This window comes from Camelina sativa, chromosome 10, assembly GCF_000633955.1.
Source record: "Camelina sativa cultivar DH55 chromosome 10, Cs, whole genome shotgun sequence".
Lineage (NCBI taxonomy): Eukaryota > Viridiplantae > Streptophyta > Magnoliopsida > Brassicales > Brassicaceae > Camelina > Camelina sativa.
The window spans coordinates 2,217,094-2,232,378 of record NC_025694.1 but is presented as its reverse complement, the minus strand read 5'-3'; the positions used below and the strand labels follow the sequence as shown (position 1 = coordinate 2,232,378).

The 15,285-nt window shown below is 35.9% G+C and overlaps 6 protein-coding genes and 1 pseudogene across 8 annotated transcripts; 6 read left to right on the top strand and 1 right to left on the bottom strand.

Annotated features, from left to right (window-relative positions):
- Nucleotides 634–2,267, top strand: LOC104716565 (isocitrate dehydrogenase [NAD] regulatory subunit 3, mitochondrial). Its single transcript, XM_010433949.2, has 4 exons — nt 634–1,233; nt 1,316–1,555; nt 1,646–1,724; nt 1,798–2,267. The coding sequence occupies exons 1-4, from the start codon at nt 721–723 to the stop codon at nt 2,070–2,072; spliced, it is 1,107 nt and encodes a 368-aa protein (XP_010432251.1). The 5' UTR covers nt 634–720; the 3' UTR covers nt 2,073–2,267.
- LOC109126973 (RPM1-interacting protein 4-like) lies at nt 2,617–3,229 on the top strand. Its single transcript, XM_019230982.1, has one exon. The coding sequence runs from the start codon at nt 2,882–2,884 to the stop codon at nt 3,089–3,091; it is 210 nt and encodes a 69-aa protein (XP_019086527.1). The 5' UTR covers nt 2,617–2,881; the 3' UTR covers nt 3,092–3,229.
- Nucleotides 4,378–5,530, top strand: LOC104716564. Its single transcript, XM_019230956.1, has one exon. It carries the CDS (start codon nt 4,534–4,536, stop codon nt 5,392–5,394), a length of 861 nt encoding a protein of 286 aa, XP_019086501.1. The 5' UTR covers nt 4,378–4,533; the 3' UTR covers nt 5,395–5,530.
- On the top strand, nt 6,598–8,784 carry LOC104719968 (probable polygalacturonase At3g15720). The gene is made up of 10 exons (XM_010437947.1): nt 6,598–6,627; nt 6,718–6,837; nt 6,965–7,102; nt 7,183–7,326; nt 7,399–7,428; nt 7,517–7,724; nt 7,948–8,029; nt 8,140–8,248; nt 8,332–8,445; nt 8,539–8,784. The coding sequence occupies exons 1-10, from the start codon at nt 6,598–6,600 to the stop codon at nt 8,782–8,784; spliced, it is 1,221 nt and encodes a 406-aa protein (XP_010436249.1).
- On the top strand, nt 9,231–10,384 carry LOC104719967 (annotated as a pseudogene).
- Nucleotides 10,705–15,250, bottom strand: LOC104716563 (nucleolin 1-like). 3 transcript variants are annotated; one of them, XM_010433945.2, is made up of 5 exons: nt 14,867–15,250; nt 14,721–14,758; nt 14,461–14,601; nt 11,140–11,259; nt 10,705–11,028 (listed from the first exon to the last, which is right to left on the bottom strand). In XM_010433945.2, exons 1-5 carry the CDS (start codon nt 14,924–14,926, stop codon nt 10,884–10,886), a joined length of 504 nt encoding a protein of 167 aa, XP_010432247.1. In that variant the 5' UTR covers nt 14,927–15,250; the 3' UTR covers nt 10,705–10,883. The 3 variants fall into 3 exon arrangements, with proteins under 3 accessions (XP_010432247.1, XP_010432246.1, XP_010432248.1); XM_010433944.2 differs by having other exon boundaries at nt 11,140–11,280; nt 14,867–15,249; XM_010433946.2 differs by lacking the exon at nt 11,140–11,259 and having other exon boundaries at nt 14,867–15,248.
- On the top strand, nt 13,052–14,434 carry LOC104716561 (inactive serine/threonine-protein kinase At1g67470-like). Its single transcript, XM_010433943.2, has one exon. It carries the CDS (start codon nt 13,105–13,107, stop codon nt 14,359–14,361), a length of 1,257 nt encoding a protein of 418 aa, XP_010432245.1. The 5' UTR covers nt 13,052–13,104; the 3' UTR covers nt 14,362–14,434.

Here is a 15,285-nt window from a genome sequence, read left to right as displayed (position 1 = left end):
CTCGTCTCTCTATCTTTCTCTTTCTCTTTGCTCTTGTTTGTTGTGATGCGTGTGACCGTGATTCAGTCCAAGTTCTTAATACCATTGTTGCGAAAGAGACTCCAAAATTATTTGGAAGTAACCTTTTTATAATACTTTTAAGCGTACCACACGAAGTGGCCGTACGTGAACATTAGTTTAAATTATCGTAAAACAATTTTCACTATCAAGGTCTACCACTGATTTCTCTTTAATTGTACACAGCTTACTTTACAACATGCTTCTTTTGTTAGGGAAAATATAATCTGTTGTTTCTCATATTTGTTTTGTGACTCAAAATCTAGAAGACAGAAGTTTATGTTCTAGACAATTCTAGTTCTAGAAAAAGAACTATGTGCATTAATTTTAAAAACATTGTGTTAAGTGTAACTTTATAAATGGTTTGTTATTCAAAAAAAGAAAAAAAATTAGAGATGATTTTGGGGAAAATTAAAGATTACAGATTCCTTGATTTATCAGCAAATTAGGCATACCAAAGGAATATCATCAATTTAATTCGTTTTCGTATATTTTCAATTGTAAAGATTTGTATTTATATTTTGGACAAAAAATAATAATGGGCAAAAAGAGAATAAGAATAAATCTGACAAAACAAAGTCACAAAAGGCATATAACGCCGCATGCAAATCGCCGAAATCGACCAACGTCGCCTTGAAACCCTAAAAGAAACTAAATCCACCAATGGCGAGAAGATCCGCTTCCATCCTCAGTCGTCTCCTGGCGAATCCGTCTTCTCCTTTAACCGCACCGTCCCGATCCATCACCTACATGCCTAGACCCGGAGACGGAGCCCCACGAACCGTAACCCTAATTCCCGGCGACGGAATCGGACCTTTAGTGACCGGTGCGGTGGAACAGGTCATGGAAGCGATGCACGCACCGGTGCATTTCGAACGGTACGAGGTTAGAGGCAACATGAGGAAAGTCCCTGAAGAAGTGATCGAGTCTGTGAAGAGAAACAAGGTTTGTCTCAAAGGTGGGTTAGCGACTCCTGTAGGTGGTGGTGTCAGTTCTTTGAATATGCAGTTGAGGAAAGAACTCGATATCTTCGCTTCTCTTGTCAATTGCATCAATGTCCCTGGCTTAGTGACACGACACGAAAATGTTGATATCGTTGTCATTAGAGAGAACACTGAAGGAGAGTATTCAGGACTCGAGCATGAGGTTGTTCCTGGTGTTGTCGAGAGCCTTAAGGTAACCATTTTTCAAAAGATTTGGTAGAGATTGTTTTTAGTCCAAATTTTGATTCATGTTGTTGTTGAATTGTTTGTTGTAGGTTATAACAAAGTTTTGTTCTGAGAGGATTGCAAGATATGCATTTGAGTATGCATATCTGAACAATAGGAAGAAAGTGACTGCTGTTCATAAAGCTAACATTATGAAGCTTGCGGATGGGCTCTTCCTCGAATCTTGTAGAGAGGTTGCTAAAAACTATTCGGGGATTACTTACAATGAAATCATCGTAGACAATTGTTGTATGCAGCTTGTCGCTAAGCCGGAGCAATTTGATGTTATGGTATTACTCTACTTATATATGTCCTTTATATAATGGATATTGGCTGTTGGTTTTTGCAAATTATACATATTCTAACCTTGTTTTTTTCAGGTGACGCCTAATTTGTATGGTAACCTTATAGCTAACACGGCGGCTGGAATAGCCGGTGGCACTGGAGTGATGCCAGGAGGTTTGTCCATAATTAAATCAATTTAAGTTACAAACCTTTCTTAAATGACATTTCTTGGGTTTGTTGGGAACAGGTAATGTTGGTGCAGAACATGCTATATTTGAGCAAGGCGCATCAGCAGGGAATGTGGGTAATGATAAGATAGTGGAGCAGAAGAAAGCGAATCCGGTGGCTTTACTTCTCTCATCAGCTATGATGCTTAGACATCTCCGGTTTCCTACTTTTGCTGATCGGCTTGAGACCGCAGTGAAACAAGTGATACAAGAAGGGAAATGTAGAACGAAAGATCTTGGAGGTGACTGCACCACGCAAGAAGTTGTTGATGCTGTCATAGCCGCTCTTGAGTGAAACCCATGTGAGCCTCTCTGCTTCTTTGTCTTCGTCTTTTTCCATTCAAACTAAGAGAAAAGTGTTGGTTTCCTCTGTTTTCTATTGCTATTGATTGGTTTTATATGTTCATTTTTCTCTATTGATTCATATCCGACTTGGTGTTTTGAGCATTATTAGCTCTACGGTAACATAATACAATAAAATCAATAAAGACAGAAGCAGTTTTGTTTATCAAGCAAAGAGTTTGCTCGCGTTTTGTATCAAAATTGGCAAAAACTTGTTGAGTAGGCAAAATATATTATTACTTAGTAATCTTGGCTGTTCCGATTTCCAAAATCTGGTTTTAACGTATATTTTCAGATGCTTACAAAGTAATGATATCTAATTCACGTACATGTATAGAAAGAAGCATATAAAAAGATTAATTAGGGGTTTTACAGGGTATAAAACAAAGCAGCCTCATGGGTATAAGACTTTTGCTATAATTAGGGTTTTAACAGGCTGCGACGCGCAAAGACCAACGATTTTGTACCTCAGGAAAGATTAAGAAGAGGTGAAAAAAGGGATATCCTCATTCCCGTGTCGCATACGAGTACAATCCGTAGGAACATTTCAAAAACTCAACCTTCTACTTCTCTGTTTTTGTTCATTTGTTTCCGCTCTGTTGAGATCTCCCACCTATATAATACATCTTTGGTCCATCATCTCTTGATCAAGAACAACGATCTCAGAAGAAAAGACATTGAAGAACAAAAACAACAACAGAAAGAAGGAAACATTTTGTTTTTGAGAAGTTTTGCTCTGTTTTCTTGATTCTGAAGATTGAAATGGCATCGAATAGTGAAGCAAGGCCTCTGCCAAAATTCGGAGAATGGGATGTGAATGATCCAGCGACGGCTGATGGATTCACCGTTATATTTACTAAAGCTGGTGAGGACAAGAAAACAGGTCGGAGCTCCAGCAAGGCAGCTTCACAGAGGAAACGAGATGGCGCTAAACCTACGGCCAAGAAATGGCTCTGTTTTACTTTTTCTTGATTTCTTGTAAATGACGTAACCGTATGAGAATAGCATTGAGAAACTTTTGTCGTAGAACCTTTTTTCATTAATCATTTGTTTAGCATTTCTCTTTATAACATGTCAAGATATTGAATTAATAGAAATGCTTAGACATTACCAAAATATACTGCTAAATTGCTAATACATCATTATTGAGAAACGTTAGGCTAGTTACATTGATACTGTTCTATTCCCTGGGACCTGTATATGTTTCTTAGTATTCTTACGTTAACGTTTATTGTCCTTGTCCATTTACACTCTTCTTATAAGAAATAAAATTGGAGCAAATTATGTGATATTTTATGGATACTTTTACTGTGCTTTCCCTGATGATTCCTAGAGAAAAAAACAAATTTCCTTGTGTCAATATCTAAATCTCAACCGAAATTAGATATGTTCTCTGGTTAATCAGACAACAGTATCTGATCAAAGATTGTTCTGTTCTTTTCTCTTTGTGCAGAAGTTAGAGACAAGCGATACGGTAATCTCCGGTGATTATATACTTTCTCTAAAGACAAAAGGAAAAAGACTAAAAGAAGAATATTTTTTAACACTAATAAGTAGGTGCAGGGTATTGTGACGTTTCAGTGAAATTAGATTGCTAATCATTGAGAGCCAAAAGAGAAGACAATGTTCATGGCATCAATTAGAGAAAGATTTACAAAGGACAAGTGGTCAAGATTGTGGTAATACTCTAATTCTTTTTCTGATGACTCCCTTCAAATCATTTGGTAATTAATTGTAGGATTCCTTTATTTTTTTGGGCTTATTTCTTCTCTCTTCTGTGATGTTCTTTTTCTCTATATTAGTGTATTACAACTTCTGTCTCTCTGTCTCCCATTAAAATAACAGAAATACTACGGAAATAAATACGCACTATGAGTAGGAAATGAATCGTACCACGACTTTATTGAACAAGATTCTCCTACTACTCTTATTGTTTAAAACCCTAGATTCTTGGACCCTATAATGAATGGCCTAAGCTTTTTTTTCTTTGGGCAAATATTTGTTTATATGTTTAAATCTCTCCTTGGAAAACGTTTCTCTGGGTTGTCGTGTTTTTATTTCCTGATGAAACAGATCTTTGAGTTTGCCAGCGATGATAGAGGAGGCAAAGAGGGACAAGTTAGGAGACAAGATAATCATAATAATCAAGATAGCTTGACGTTGCTTGTTTCATGACCACAAAAAGATGATTAAATTAAGCAGAAACGGATAATTATGCAGATATTCTCACTTTATAAGGTTTTAACACATGCCCAATTTGCTCTTACATACCTTTTAAAGGGTCCTTTTGGATTTTTCTGTAACGTTTTCCTCTATTATATATCTTTTGGAGTCTCTGAACCTTATTGACCCACCATAACCCATTTCCAAGTTTAAGGCTTTGATTTCTCTGTTTTGCCTCAGAGCTTAAAAAAATGGCAGAATCATCTTCTTCTGCGGCGACTACGCATTTACCTGCTAGGTCTATTAGTTTGCCTACAAGACTAATCCATCCTAAAGCACAGAGAGTTGAAGAAGAACTGAAAAAGATTCAAGCTTTAGACTCTTCTTCGTCAGCTTCTTCTAGGATCCAACTTGGACTTGCCAAGCTCGTGGAGCTCTATGACTTTGTCAATGAACAAGTCATATGTTCTCCTCAAGGCCAAAAAGCTCTCCGCCTTGGTCGCAACGCGAAACTTGTGGAAGACGCTCTTGATGAATCCATCTTGTTACTCGATGTCTCTGACTTCACAAGAGACTTGATAGAAACATTCATGGAGCAGATACAAGTTCTTCAATCTGCTCTACGTAGACGCCGAGGAGATCTCTCTTCCGTTCAATCCGAGATCCGAGCTTACATTAGCTGTCAGAAGACATTCAAGAACGCAGCAGCGAGACAACTTAAATCCCTTTCAAGAACACAAACAAAAAAGAAACCCTCGGTTATCAAACAATCCGGTGACCTCGATCAACATTCTTCTATGATTTCCAACATCATAAGTCAATCAAACGCATCGACAATCTCTATTTTCAAGTCACTCTTGCAGTTTCTTGCTTCTCCCGGTGAGAAACAGAGGAAGAACGATGAAACTGGATGTGTAGAGAACTCGATGATCCGTTCATTCTATGGAAGAATCATCCGTAGGAAAATAGGGAAGGTCATTGATGCGCAAACGATGCTCGGGAGATTAGCTATGCTTAGTTTTAGCCTTGAAGCAATTAAGGATGAGTTAAGTTACTTATCAAGACGACTTATTCAACATAGAGCGTCTCTCTTGAACATTGTGACTCCTTAACAAAATAGTTTGTATATTTTGTGTAAATCCAGGTCTTATAGATACACTTTTTATAGAAAAAGAGTTAATCGCATATTGACTACTGTCTACTTCCATAAATTTATTTTTTGATTCTTTTGTGGTTAGGATTGGAATTTTTCACATGAATTCATCCGGTAAAAAAAATAATAACAAAAAGAAAAAAAAAGAGCATGTGTATATATTCCTAAACCTATGTGGTGCATCATCATCAGTCACTTAAGACATCACATGCTCAACAAACTTACCAAACTTGATTATTGTTGTCTTCTAGCCTCGTGTCGCTCACGTCACGTGTGTCGTGGGAAATTATCATTACCAAAAGTTTTGTTTACCAATTTCTATTTTATATGACATGTCATTATTTGTGTACGATGATGATCCACGAGAGCACACAACTCAGAAGCAAATAATTGTTTCTTCCCCGAGAATAAACAATTATCTTCATTTCTTGGTTCATGCAGATAATTGTTTAATCTATTACAAATAGTGAATTAGTGATAATTGTTTATTCTCGGGGACCGAGCATACAGTCCATTACAAATAGTGAATTAGTGATTAATGTTTAATCTATTACAAATACATAAAAGTGTTTGATTTTTGATTTTTTTTTAATCAAAACATATATAAGAGTGTTTGACTTGTATGGTCGACATCAGAAAAAGTCAGTATTCTATATGAAGCTCAAAATATTATACCAAAAACGCCTAATTGAAGCACGTCACATTTATCATGGATCTAATATGTTCAGGAATTCGGACATCGCCTTAACCACAAACTAATGACTATTTTGAGCTTTCTCCTCCGTGAACTCCGACCACTTTTTTGGCTTTCGCCCACCACTATTTTCTTTTTACTGCGTCCTTAAAATCGGCGGCCTCAGTGAGATCTATGTAGCTTCTCTTTCTTTGTAGCATCATCTCCTTAACGTTTTCTCACTAATTTATTCTGAAGGCATAGAGAGAGCTAGTGAGAAGTATCCAAATTCTTTTCTCATCTCCTTCGTCATCTTGTGACACATATGCTACTTTGTAATAAATGAAATGTATGTAATGTATGTACGTAGGTGGTTTGTTAATAGTATATGAAGGACGCAAAATTTAGGTACAATTTGGATGTATAAAGGGGGAAACTATATGTATACTTCATATTTACGTAGATTCACATAACTGAAACACATGCAAAATGGATTTTCATCATCGCCATTTCACGATGGTACACATCATATCAATCCACTTTTCTAATTGTATATATTCATTACTTGTTTTTTCTAACGTTTTTTTTTTTTTTTTTTTAGTGTATTAGGAAACCACATTACGTGTTTGGATCTGGATAAATTTCTTATGTTCTGTCCTCGTAAATGGTCAAAATTACAACGTACTCAATTATGGTGCTAAAGGAGATGGTCAAACTGATGATTCAGAAGTAAATTATCACTATTTTTTTCTTTCTAGTTTTTTTTTGTTCTTAGAACGAACTTTTAGAATTAATCTTGATTATCTTCTTTTTAAAAACTTTTAGTTAATGTTTTTAAAACCAATTCTGTAAAAAGGGTTTTGAGCAAGCATGGAATGATACATGTGGTGGAGACGGAGACATCAAAACACTTCTTATTCCTTCAGACAAAACATTTTTACTTCAGCCTACGGTGTTCCAAGGTCCATGTAAATCTAGCTCTATAAAAGTTCAGGTACATAGACAATTAATTGACAATTTTTTTTGATCAGAGAAAAATAGATCACCAGTAAAATTTGCGTTTGTTTTTTAAAGTTGGATGGAGTTATCGTTGCACCTATCGACAAAGGAGCCTGGTCCAATCCTACCTCTAAAATGTGGATCAAATTTTCATATGTGTCTGGTCTAATGATCGTTGGTTCAGGAACGATTAATGGTCGCGGTTTGACTTTTTGGGAGGTGACAATTTGATATATCACAATTTTTAATCGTTTTTACTTCATCGTAACAGAATCATAGTTTTTTTTCCAGCTAAATTTGAAAGCTTCTCAACGACCTACAGTGAGTATATCTACTAAATTAATCATCCATTATTTGGAAGAATTTTTGTTTTGATACAATCGTCATATATTGCTATTTTTTTTTGTAGGCATTACATATTAGCAAATGTGATAACTTCAGGATAAATGGGATAACCTCGATTGATAGTGCAAAAAACCATATATCAATCAACAAATGCAACACTGTTGCAATATCAAACATAAATCTCTTTGCACCCGAGACAAGTCCCAATACAGATGGAATTGATATAAGTGAATCGACTAATATCAACATATTTGACTCTACAATTCAAACGGGTGTGTAATTATTGATGAATTATTTTGGTTTTTTTTTTTTAATATATGAATGCTGCACAAAACAAATGAAGCATAGGTCCAGATGAGATTTTTTTAACTATTATTTAATTATAGTTCCAGCTTTTATGTATTTGCGATTTCCTTTGTGAAAAAACTAATTTATTTTTTAGAACATGAAAGAACATAATAACATTCATTTGAATTTCAATTATTAAATTCTCAGGGGACGATTGTATAGCAATCAACAGTGGAAGTTCTAATATCAACATCACAGGAATTAATTGTGGACCAGGTCATGGAATAAGGTAATTCATTATATTAGTTAAAAAATTTAGTTTACATTATGAATAAAAAGCTTACTCACAAAGAAAAAAGGTTCAGAGTATTCATTGATTTTTGTTTTATTGGACAACAGTATAGGAAGTCTAGGAGCCGGTGGAGCAGAGGCTACAGTTAGTAATGTACAAGTGACTCATTGCACTTTCAATCAGACGACGAATGGAGCTAGAATCAAAACATGGCTGGTATATATTCATTTGTATATATACTAATTATTACCTCTTATATCTAAATTAATATTAATCATTCAATATCATTTTGATTTTAGGGTGGACAAGGATATGCAAGAAACATAAGTTTTACCGATATCACACTCATTAACACAAAAAATCCAATTATAATTGACCAACAATATATAAATAAAGGACGTCTTGTTGCCGAGGTAAAATCTTTGCTTAGTTCTTTATAAATAAAATTATATATCCTATTTGGAATCATAATTATAATTATAAAATAATATATATTGATGTTATAGGAATCAGCAGTGGCGATTAGCAATGTAAAGTATATCGATTTTCACGGGACAACATCGAATAAAAATGCTATAACGATTAAGTGTAGTGAAACCACACATTGCAGAGACGTCGTTATGGATGGAATTGATATTACCATGGCGGATGGAGGAAAACCTAAAGTTAATTGTCAATATGTTGATGGAGAGTCTAGTGATAATGATTTAATGCGTAACTGCTTTAAAAATAATACTAGTACTAATCAGTGATGTCCATAAAAATCTATCAAATTGAGTGAAATGATATTTGAATGTCTTTTTATTCTCTTTCTCTTTTAATCATCTCATAGAAATTAACTTATTAATAGTTGTGAAAATTCTTTTCACAAAACAATTGATGATTAAAAATGTGTGATTGGCAACTAATTTAGCCGAGTAAAATATTCCAACAAGACTATCTATTTTTATTAGAAGGTGAAAGAGTCAAGCGATAAAGTTGATAAATGTATTTGTAACTTGAGACAAAGAAGACAAGCCTTGGTTCTTTGAAGCCGGACACATTTAGTTTAGATCCCTTTAACCAAAATTATGTTTTACCCTGACACCCAAAAAAAAAACAGTTGGTATGGAAAACAAACGAACAAGAAACTGATTTTAAATACTAAGTTTGCAATAGATGCCTAAGAAGAAGACAAAGAGGAACATGAGTTACAAGAGTCACTGGCCATAACTGATGATATTAATGTTAGAAACAAACAGATCAGATTAGTGACCCATGTTCTTCTCACATGTTCCCACATCGTTTACCCGAGAATTCCTCTGTTCTTGCGCTTCTCTGCAATATATATATATATATAGAAACCCTCACGAACCCTATAATAGAGCATCTCAATCCAATTTAGTGTTCTGAAAAAAAAAAATTAAAATCCATGGAAGGTTTAGATTCGGTCTTCATGTCTGATCAAACTACACACCAACCAGTCCGATCTGTGAGTCTTCCTTCAAGAATCCATCCACTCTCTGTTAAACTCAGAGCAGCCTTGAACCGGCTCAGCATCTGGCGGAGATCTTCTTCCTCAATCTCGGTTTCCGCGTCTTTTGGGTACGAGACGCTTCTCGTTGGACTCGTGAACCAAACCGAGTTCTACGGTTGCGTGCATGAGCTACTTGAGTCCTCTTACGTGAAACACACTCTTCTTCATCACCAGGAAGGAAAACTTCTAGCAGATTCTTTAGATGGATCTGTTGTGTTGCTCGACGTGTGTGAGGCCACAAGGGAGGTGATTGTCGTGATGAGAGAACACGTGGCGAATCTCAAATCTGCTGTTCGTAGGAAAGGTGGCGTAGTAAAGAAGGAGGTTAAAGCATACGTTAATTTCCGTAAGAAGGCAAAGAAACAAATCTCTAAACACATCAATGCACTTAAGAAAATGGAAACCAAAAGTATTCCAACCAACATAGATCAAGACTCAGCGATACCACCCACGAGTGTTCTGAGAGAGACAATCGAAATCACTGTCTCGATTTTCAGACATCTTCTGTTGTTCCTATCAGCAATACCGCCACCACCATCGCCGGCAAAAAAATCAAGACCACCATCGGGTTTTTGTCGATTCCTTTTGTATCTTCATCATTATCAGATAAATCTATGGATTTGATAAAGGAAATGAAGAGTCTTGATGATGTCTTTCTCGGTTCTATTGTGGATTCAAGAAGAAACTTTGTCGAAGTCGAGACAATGCAGAACGAGAAGATGAGGAGAGATGTTGTTGAAGATGGTTTTCGTGATCTGGAGGCAGAACTGGACTCTGTTTCCAAGTGTTTAGTTAAGAACAGGGTTTTGTTCCTTAACATCCTCAGTAACTGTTGAGACTGGGTTTTTTTTTTTGTCAACAGAGATGTACAACCTTTTTCCTCAAATTGTCGTTAAACAAAAGTGAAAAGTAAGAACCAAGAAACCAGAATCTCAAGGGTAGTAGACAAGAAATTCGATTTGTGTCTTTGCACAATGAGGTTCTCAAGCTAAAAGTCTCTGTCTTGAGTAACACAACTAACTGATTCACTTTTAGCCAACCAAGTTGGGATACTAAATCTGAGAATTGAGTTCCACGGGAGAAGAGATAGGTAGTAGTTTTTTGGTTTGTCTACCTAATAAAAGAGCAGATAATGGATTATTGAACGTCATATATCTGGAGCTTACTTGGCAAATACATAATAAAGAAAGACCCAAAAGGGTTGGCACTGTATCACAATTCATAAGAAAGACCCAACAAGTAATTAAAAACACACACACCGAGAGGGTTGCATATTGTATCACGATCTAAATTAAACACCAAAGAGAGCTTTAGCTACCCTCCAAATTTATGTGCCTAGGCAAAAGGAACATCCCTTATAATCACTTTCGGAGCCAGCTGGGCGGGCTTAACAATTAGTTTCCTTCCTCCCAATTCACTTCGATCAAGTTCCTTCACCTTCTCATCAACGTCATCTCCCATAATGGCAATAGAAGCATGGCTGTTATCGAAAAAAAAGTTGGTCACAAAGAAGCTAAGCTAGCAGCAGTTAAACATGCATGTTCCCAAGTAGCTGGATTGTCACAAAGAAAGAAAGAAGCCACAAACAAACCTGTCGACAACATTGGTTTCAGGATTTGTGTTAAGAAACACTCTAGCGGTTACTCCACATGACTTGAAATGATTGTTCAACGCCTCCTTGATCTCATCCAAGGGAAGAGAATTGTCGAATCTCTCAACGTGAACATACCAACTAATTCAATATACATATATATATATATATATATTATCAACGTACACATGATGATGAAGAAGACATCTTTAACATTTACAAATCTCCAAAAGAAAAAAGAAAGAAAAAACAAAGCATCAATTTTACCCGTATTCTGATCTGTAGAAATTGGGTTTCATACAATGAATTTGTTGGAAGGGAGAAACAAATTCACTTAAGAACTCTCTCAAAGAATCTCGATCAAAGCTTAAGAACAAGAGGGGATTTAGATCTCTTGGAAGACAAGTTATGGTTTTGCTCAAAAACAACGAAGAATTAGGGTTATTGTATTAATTGCTGGATGGATTTACAAGATGGGAGACGTCCTTATTTATATGCTTCTCTAGATTACAGAATATAACTTGTTCTTTGTTAGGTCGGCCGCCGGACGATCTGGGAAGTCGGTTCTTCGCTTCTGAACTGGGCTTTGTGATACCATCAGGCCCTCATTCGAAGGTTGGGCCCAACTCTAAGCTGAACTCCCGGTTTCGATAACCGGTTTAGACTGATATGTTGGGGGTGCTAATTCCCACACCAACATGACCTCGACCGGGGCTAAAGTAGGAAAGATCTAATCAGATATATTTCTTAAATAGGCAGAAGAAAAAAATACTAAAAAAACACCAAAAATCACCAAAAAATTATTGAAAACACTAAAGTCTAAAAAAATTATTGAAAATACTAAAATTATTTTAATAAATTATTAACAATACTAAAAAATCACCAAAAAACCAAAATTTCTTAAAATGTTAGGATAGATTGAAAATATAAATGTAATAAAAAATTTATTGAAAACACTAAAAAATCACCAAAAAACCAAAATTTCTTAAAATGTTAAGATAGAAGAACTGTTCAATACAGTTCACTTTAATTATCTCTCTTCGCTTCCGTTCCCATTTACACTTTTCTTCTTCTCAATTTTCTTTCACTCTCCCTATTCGATTCCGCATGCGAATCTGAAACTCTTCCATAGATAAAAGCAACGAATTAAACTCACCTAACCAGCATGTGGCGTCGGACGATTCTGGTTACAAATTCCAAACTCTCCTTTTTGAGAAAATTTTACCTAGTAGACAAGTTCCAAACTCTCCTAACTTATGTATTTGAAACACTTATTTAATTATTAATTTTATGGACAAGTTTATAACTGCCTAATTTTTCTAAGAACAATACCGGTTAATGGATAAGTTTTATTTACAAGTTGTCTGCTAGTTAATATATTTGACAAATGGACTAGTTCAAGCTAATAGACAAGTTTATATTTCTCAACTTGTCTATACAATTTACCTTGTCCATCGGACTAATTTTGTCTACTGTGTTATGCTACTCTCATATATCTAAACCAAAAAACAGCTTACAAAGTCTATATGTTTCCAGTTTTTTTATTTAAATTACAAACTTTATTTTATGCTGATCCACAGCCATTAATACACTAATTTTTGTGTTATAAAAAAATGTGGTAGTTCTTAAAAGAAAAAAAAGATGTGGTATTTGAAAAAAGGTTTTAACTGAATGTGGTAGAATCGATAAAAATCCCATTTAAAAATGTTTAATTTCTAATCTTCGGTAGTAGGTCCCCCTTTCCATTGACCATTGCTACTTTTGACGCGGGTGGACGTAAAAATTGAATAGTCAATAAGTCAACAAGTCATTGTGTGAAAATTGAGTACTTTAAAAATTGAATAGTCAAAAATTGAGTACTTTAAAAATCTAATCCCATTTTCGTTTACAAGTCATTGTGTGAAAGGTCTTGCATCCTCTGGTCATTTGGTTTTATTTATTTATTTATTTTGTTTTGGTGTAGAGATGGGTTGGTTGTGGAGGATAAGGAAGAAGAAGCGAATATCAGCGAGAGGGGCGAAGTTGTTAGAAGATTTGATAGAATGTTGCGATGGCAAATCCAATCCCATCAAAATCTTCTCTTCTGATGAGATCCGCAAAGCCACCGACGATTTCAGCAAGTCGAATCGTATTTCCAATCGTATTTACAGAGAACGATGGTATTCAGGTATAAACGAGAACCACTGCAAAATACTCGTCCGTCACAAGGAGATAAATGTAGATGAAGATATTTGCCGGGACATAGCAGTATCTTCGATGGTGAGTGGTCACAATCACTTTTTGAAATTTGTTGGATGTTGTCTGGAGTTTGAATCTCCAGTCATGGTTTATGGTGCTGTAAAGACACATTACAGCCTAAATATAAGTGAGCAGACGTGGAAAAGGAGAATGAAGATAGCAGAGGATATCGCCACTGCTTTAGCTTACCTTCACACTGCCTTCCCAAGGCCCTTCGTATATAGGTGTATGAGTCTTGAGAATATTTTTTTGGATGAAGATGGTGACGCCAAGCTGACTGATTTCTCTTGCTGCGTCTCCATTCCAGAAGGAGAAACATCTGTACAGGTTGAGAGAGTAGTGGGAGCATTTAAGTACTTGGACTATAAGTACGTAATGTATGGCGTGGTCTCCGAGGAAACTGATGTCTTTGCCACTGGAATGTTAATGCTAAGGTTTCTGATGGGAGAAACAAGATTTCAGAATTATGATAACTGTGAAAAAGAAGAAGAAGCTTACGGTGAAGGGAATGATGATGATGACTCTGATGAAACCATGAGGAGTTCGGCTAATCCGTTTTATTTTAAATGGTTCAAATTCATGGAAAAGCGAAGAATAGAAGAGATTGCAGATCCAGAAATGACAGAAAATATGGTGGGTGAAATTTCAGAACTAGAGCTTTGTCAAATGAAAGCTTTCCTAATGCTCTCACTGAGATGCGTCGGTCATAAAGGGGAAATTCCAACCATGGTGGAAGTTGCCAAAGAACTAAAGAAGATACAACAAACATCTCTTATTACCGACGACTCCTCTTCTCCTTCAGGTGAAACTCGCCAATTGAACTCTCCCCAAGACGTTCCTTCGACAGTTCTCCTCGCAAACCAGACTACAAACACAAAGCCATTGCTTACATGTATTGCATGCCTTGAGGTATTTCACCAAATGTTTCAATGGGTTCTGTTGAGCTGGTTTCGGTTTCTCAGAAAAAAGCCAAGAATGTTCTGACAATATCTTCGATTCTTGCTTGTATTAAGACACTCACTATTTAATTATCAAGCGCATATCTTTTCCCTGTTTACTTTAAGAAAGAAGCAACAAACAAACCTGTCGACGACATTGGTTTCAGGGTTTGTGTTAAGAAACACTCTAGCGATTGCTCCACATGACTTGAAATGATTCATTAACGCCTCCTTGATCTCATCCGCAGAAAGCGAAGTGTCGAATCCCTCAACGTCGACATACCAACTACAATACTTCAATGTATATATAATTATTCACACATGATGATGAAGAAGACATCTTTAACGTATTCAAATCTCCAAAAGGAAAAGAAAAAAGAAAAAAAAACAAAGCATCGATTTTACCTGCGTCGTAGGTTCTGAAAAATGGCTCTTATTAGTCCCTAAAGTACAAAAGATCTAATCAGATGCATTTCTTAAATAGGCAGCAAAATAGATTGTAAAGAAACCATTGATCGAGAAACAGAGAGGCATAAGGAGAGGAAGATTACTCCGGAGGCTCCGGAGACGGGAGGTTTCAGGCTACCGAAGAGGGAACCGGGTAATTCCATGGAGAAGTCGAGAAGAATTGCAATAACCCTAGGGAGGGGTTTGAGAGAGGGCGAGAACGAAGCTGTTTAAGGTTTTAAAACTGTCTTCCTTTTTTCTTTTTCTTTTTTTCTGTCTTGTGGACTCCGTGTCTAGCCCAAGTGGTCCAAAGCCTGATTTCCTTTTTTTTTTGGGTTCAAATCTTATTTACTATTAATATTTGATCGCCCAACTTGGTGTGAAATCTCCTTTAGATGTTTGGTTTGAGCCGGTTCGATTTGGATTAATCCAACCATTAACCGGAACAAAAACTTTTCCTCTTCGAAAACAATTTATTTTCTTACTTTGCCGGAAAAAAAAGAAAAAAAAAAAAAAAAAAAAA

What these genes read in the sequence shown, in the direction of transcription:
- LOC104716565 (XM_010433949.2), top strand. Translation starts at nt 721, where the DNA reads ATGGCGAGAAGATCCGCTTCCATCCTCAGTCGTCTCCTGGCGAATCCG. An exon ending in CGGAGCAATTTGATGTTATG is followed by an intron (nt 1,556 to 1,645) that starts GTATTACTCTAC and finishes TGTTTTTTTCAG; the next exon opens with GTGACGCCTAATTTGTATGG. An exon ending in CACTGGAGTGATGCCAGGAG is followed by an intron (nt 1,725 to 1,797) that starts GTTTGTCCATAA and finishes TGTTGGGAACAG; the next exon opens with GTAATGTTGGTGCAGAACAT.
- LOC109126973 (XM_019230982.1), top strand. Translation starts at nt 2,882, where the DNA reads ATGGCATCGAATAGTGAAGCAAGGCCTCTGCCAAAATTCGGAGAATGG.
- LOC104716564 (XM_019230956.1), top strand. Translation starts at nt 4,534, where the DNA reads ATGGCAGAATCATCTTCTTCTGCGGCGACTACGCATTTACCTGCTAGG.
- LOC104719968 (XM_010437947.1), top strand. Translation starts at nt 6,598, where the DNA reads ATGGATTTTCATCATCGCCATTTCACGATG. An exon ending in AAGCTTCTCAACGACCTACA is followed by an intron (nt 7,429 to 7,516) that starts GTGAGTATATCT and finishes TTTTTTTTGTAG; the next exon opens with GCATTACATATTAGCAAATG. An exon ending in TGACTCTACAATTCAAACGG is followed by an intron (nt 7,725 to 7,947) that starts GTGTGTAATTAT and finishes TTAAATTCTCAG; the next exon opens with GGGACGATTGTATAGCAATC.
- LOC104716561 (XM_010433943.2), top strand. Translation starts at nt 13,105, where the DNA reads ATGGGTTGGTTGTGGAGGATAAGGAAGAAGAAGCGAATATCAGCGAGA.
- LOC104716563 (XM_010433944.2), bottom strand. Translation starts at nt 14,926, where the DNA reads ATGGAATTACCCGGTTCCCTCTTCGGTAGCCTGAAACCTCCCGTCTCC. An exon ending in CCGTCTCCGGAGCCTCCGGA is followed by an intron (nt 14,759 to 14,866) that starts GTAATCTTCCTC and finishes TTTGTACTTTAG; the next exon opens with GGACTAATAAGAGCCATTTT. An exon ending in TTTCAGAACCTACGACGCAG is followed by an intron (nt 14,602 to 14,720) that starts GTAAAATCGATG and finishes GAAGTATTGTAG; the next exon opens with TTGGTATGTCGACGTTGAGG.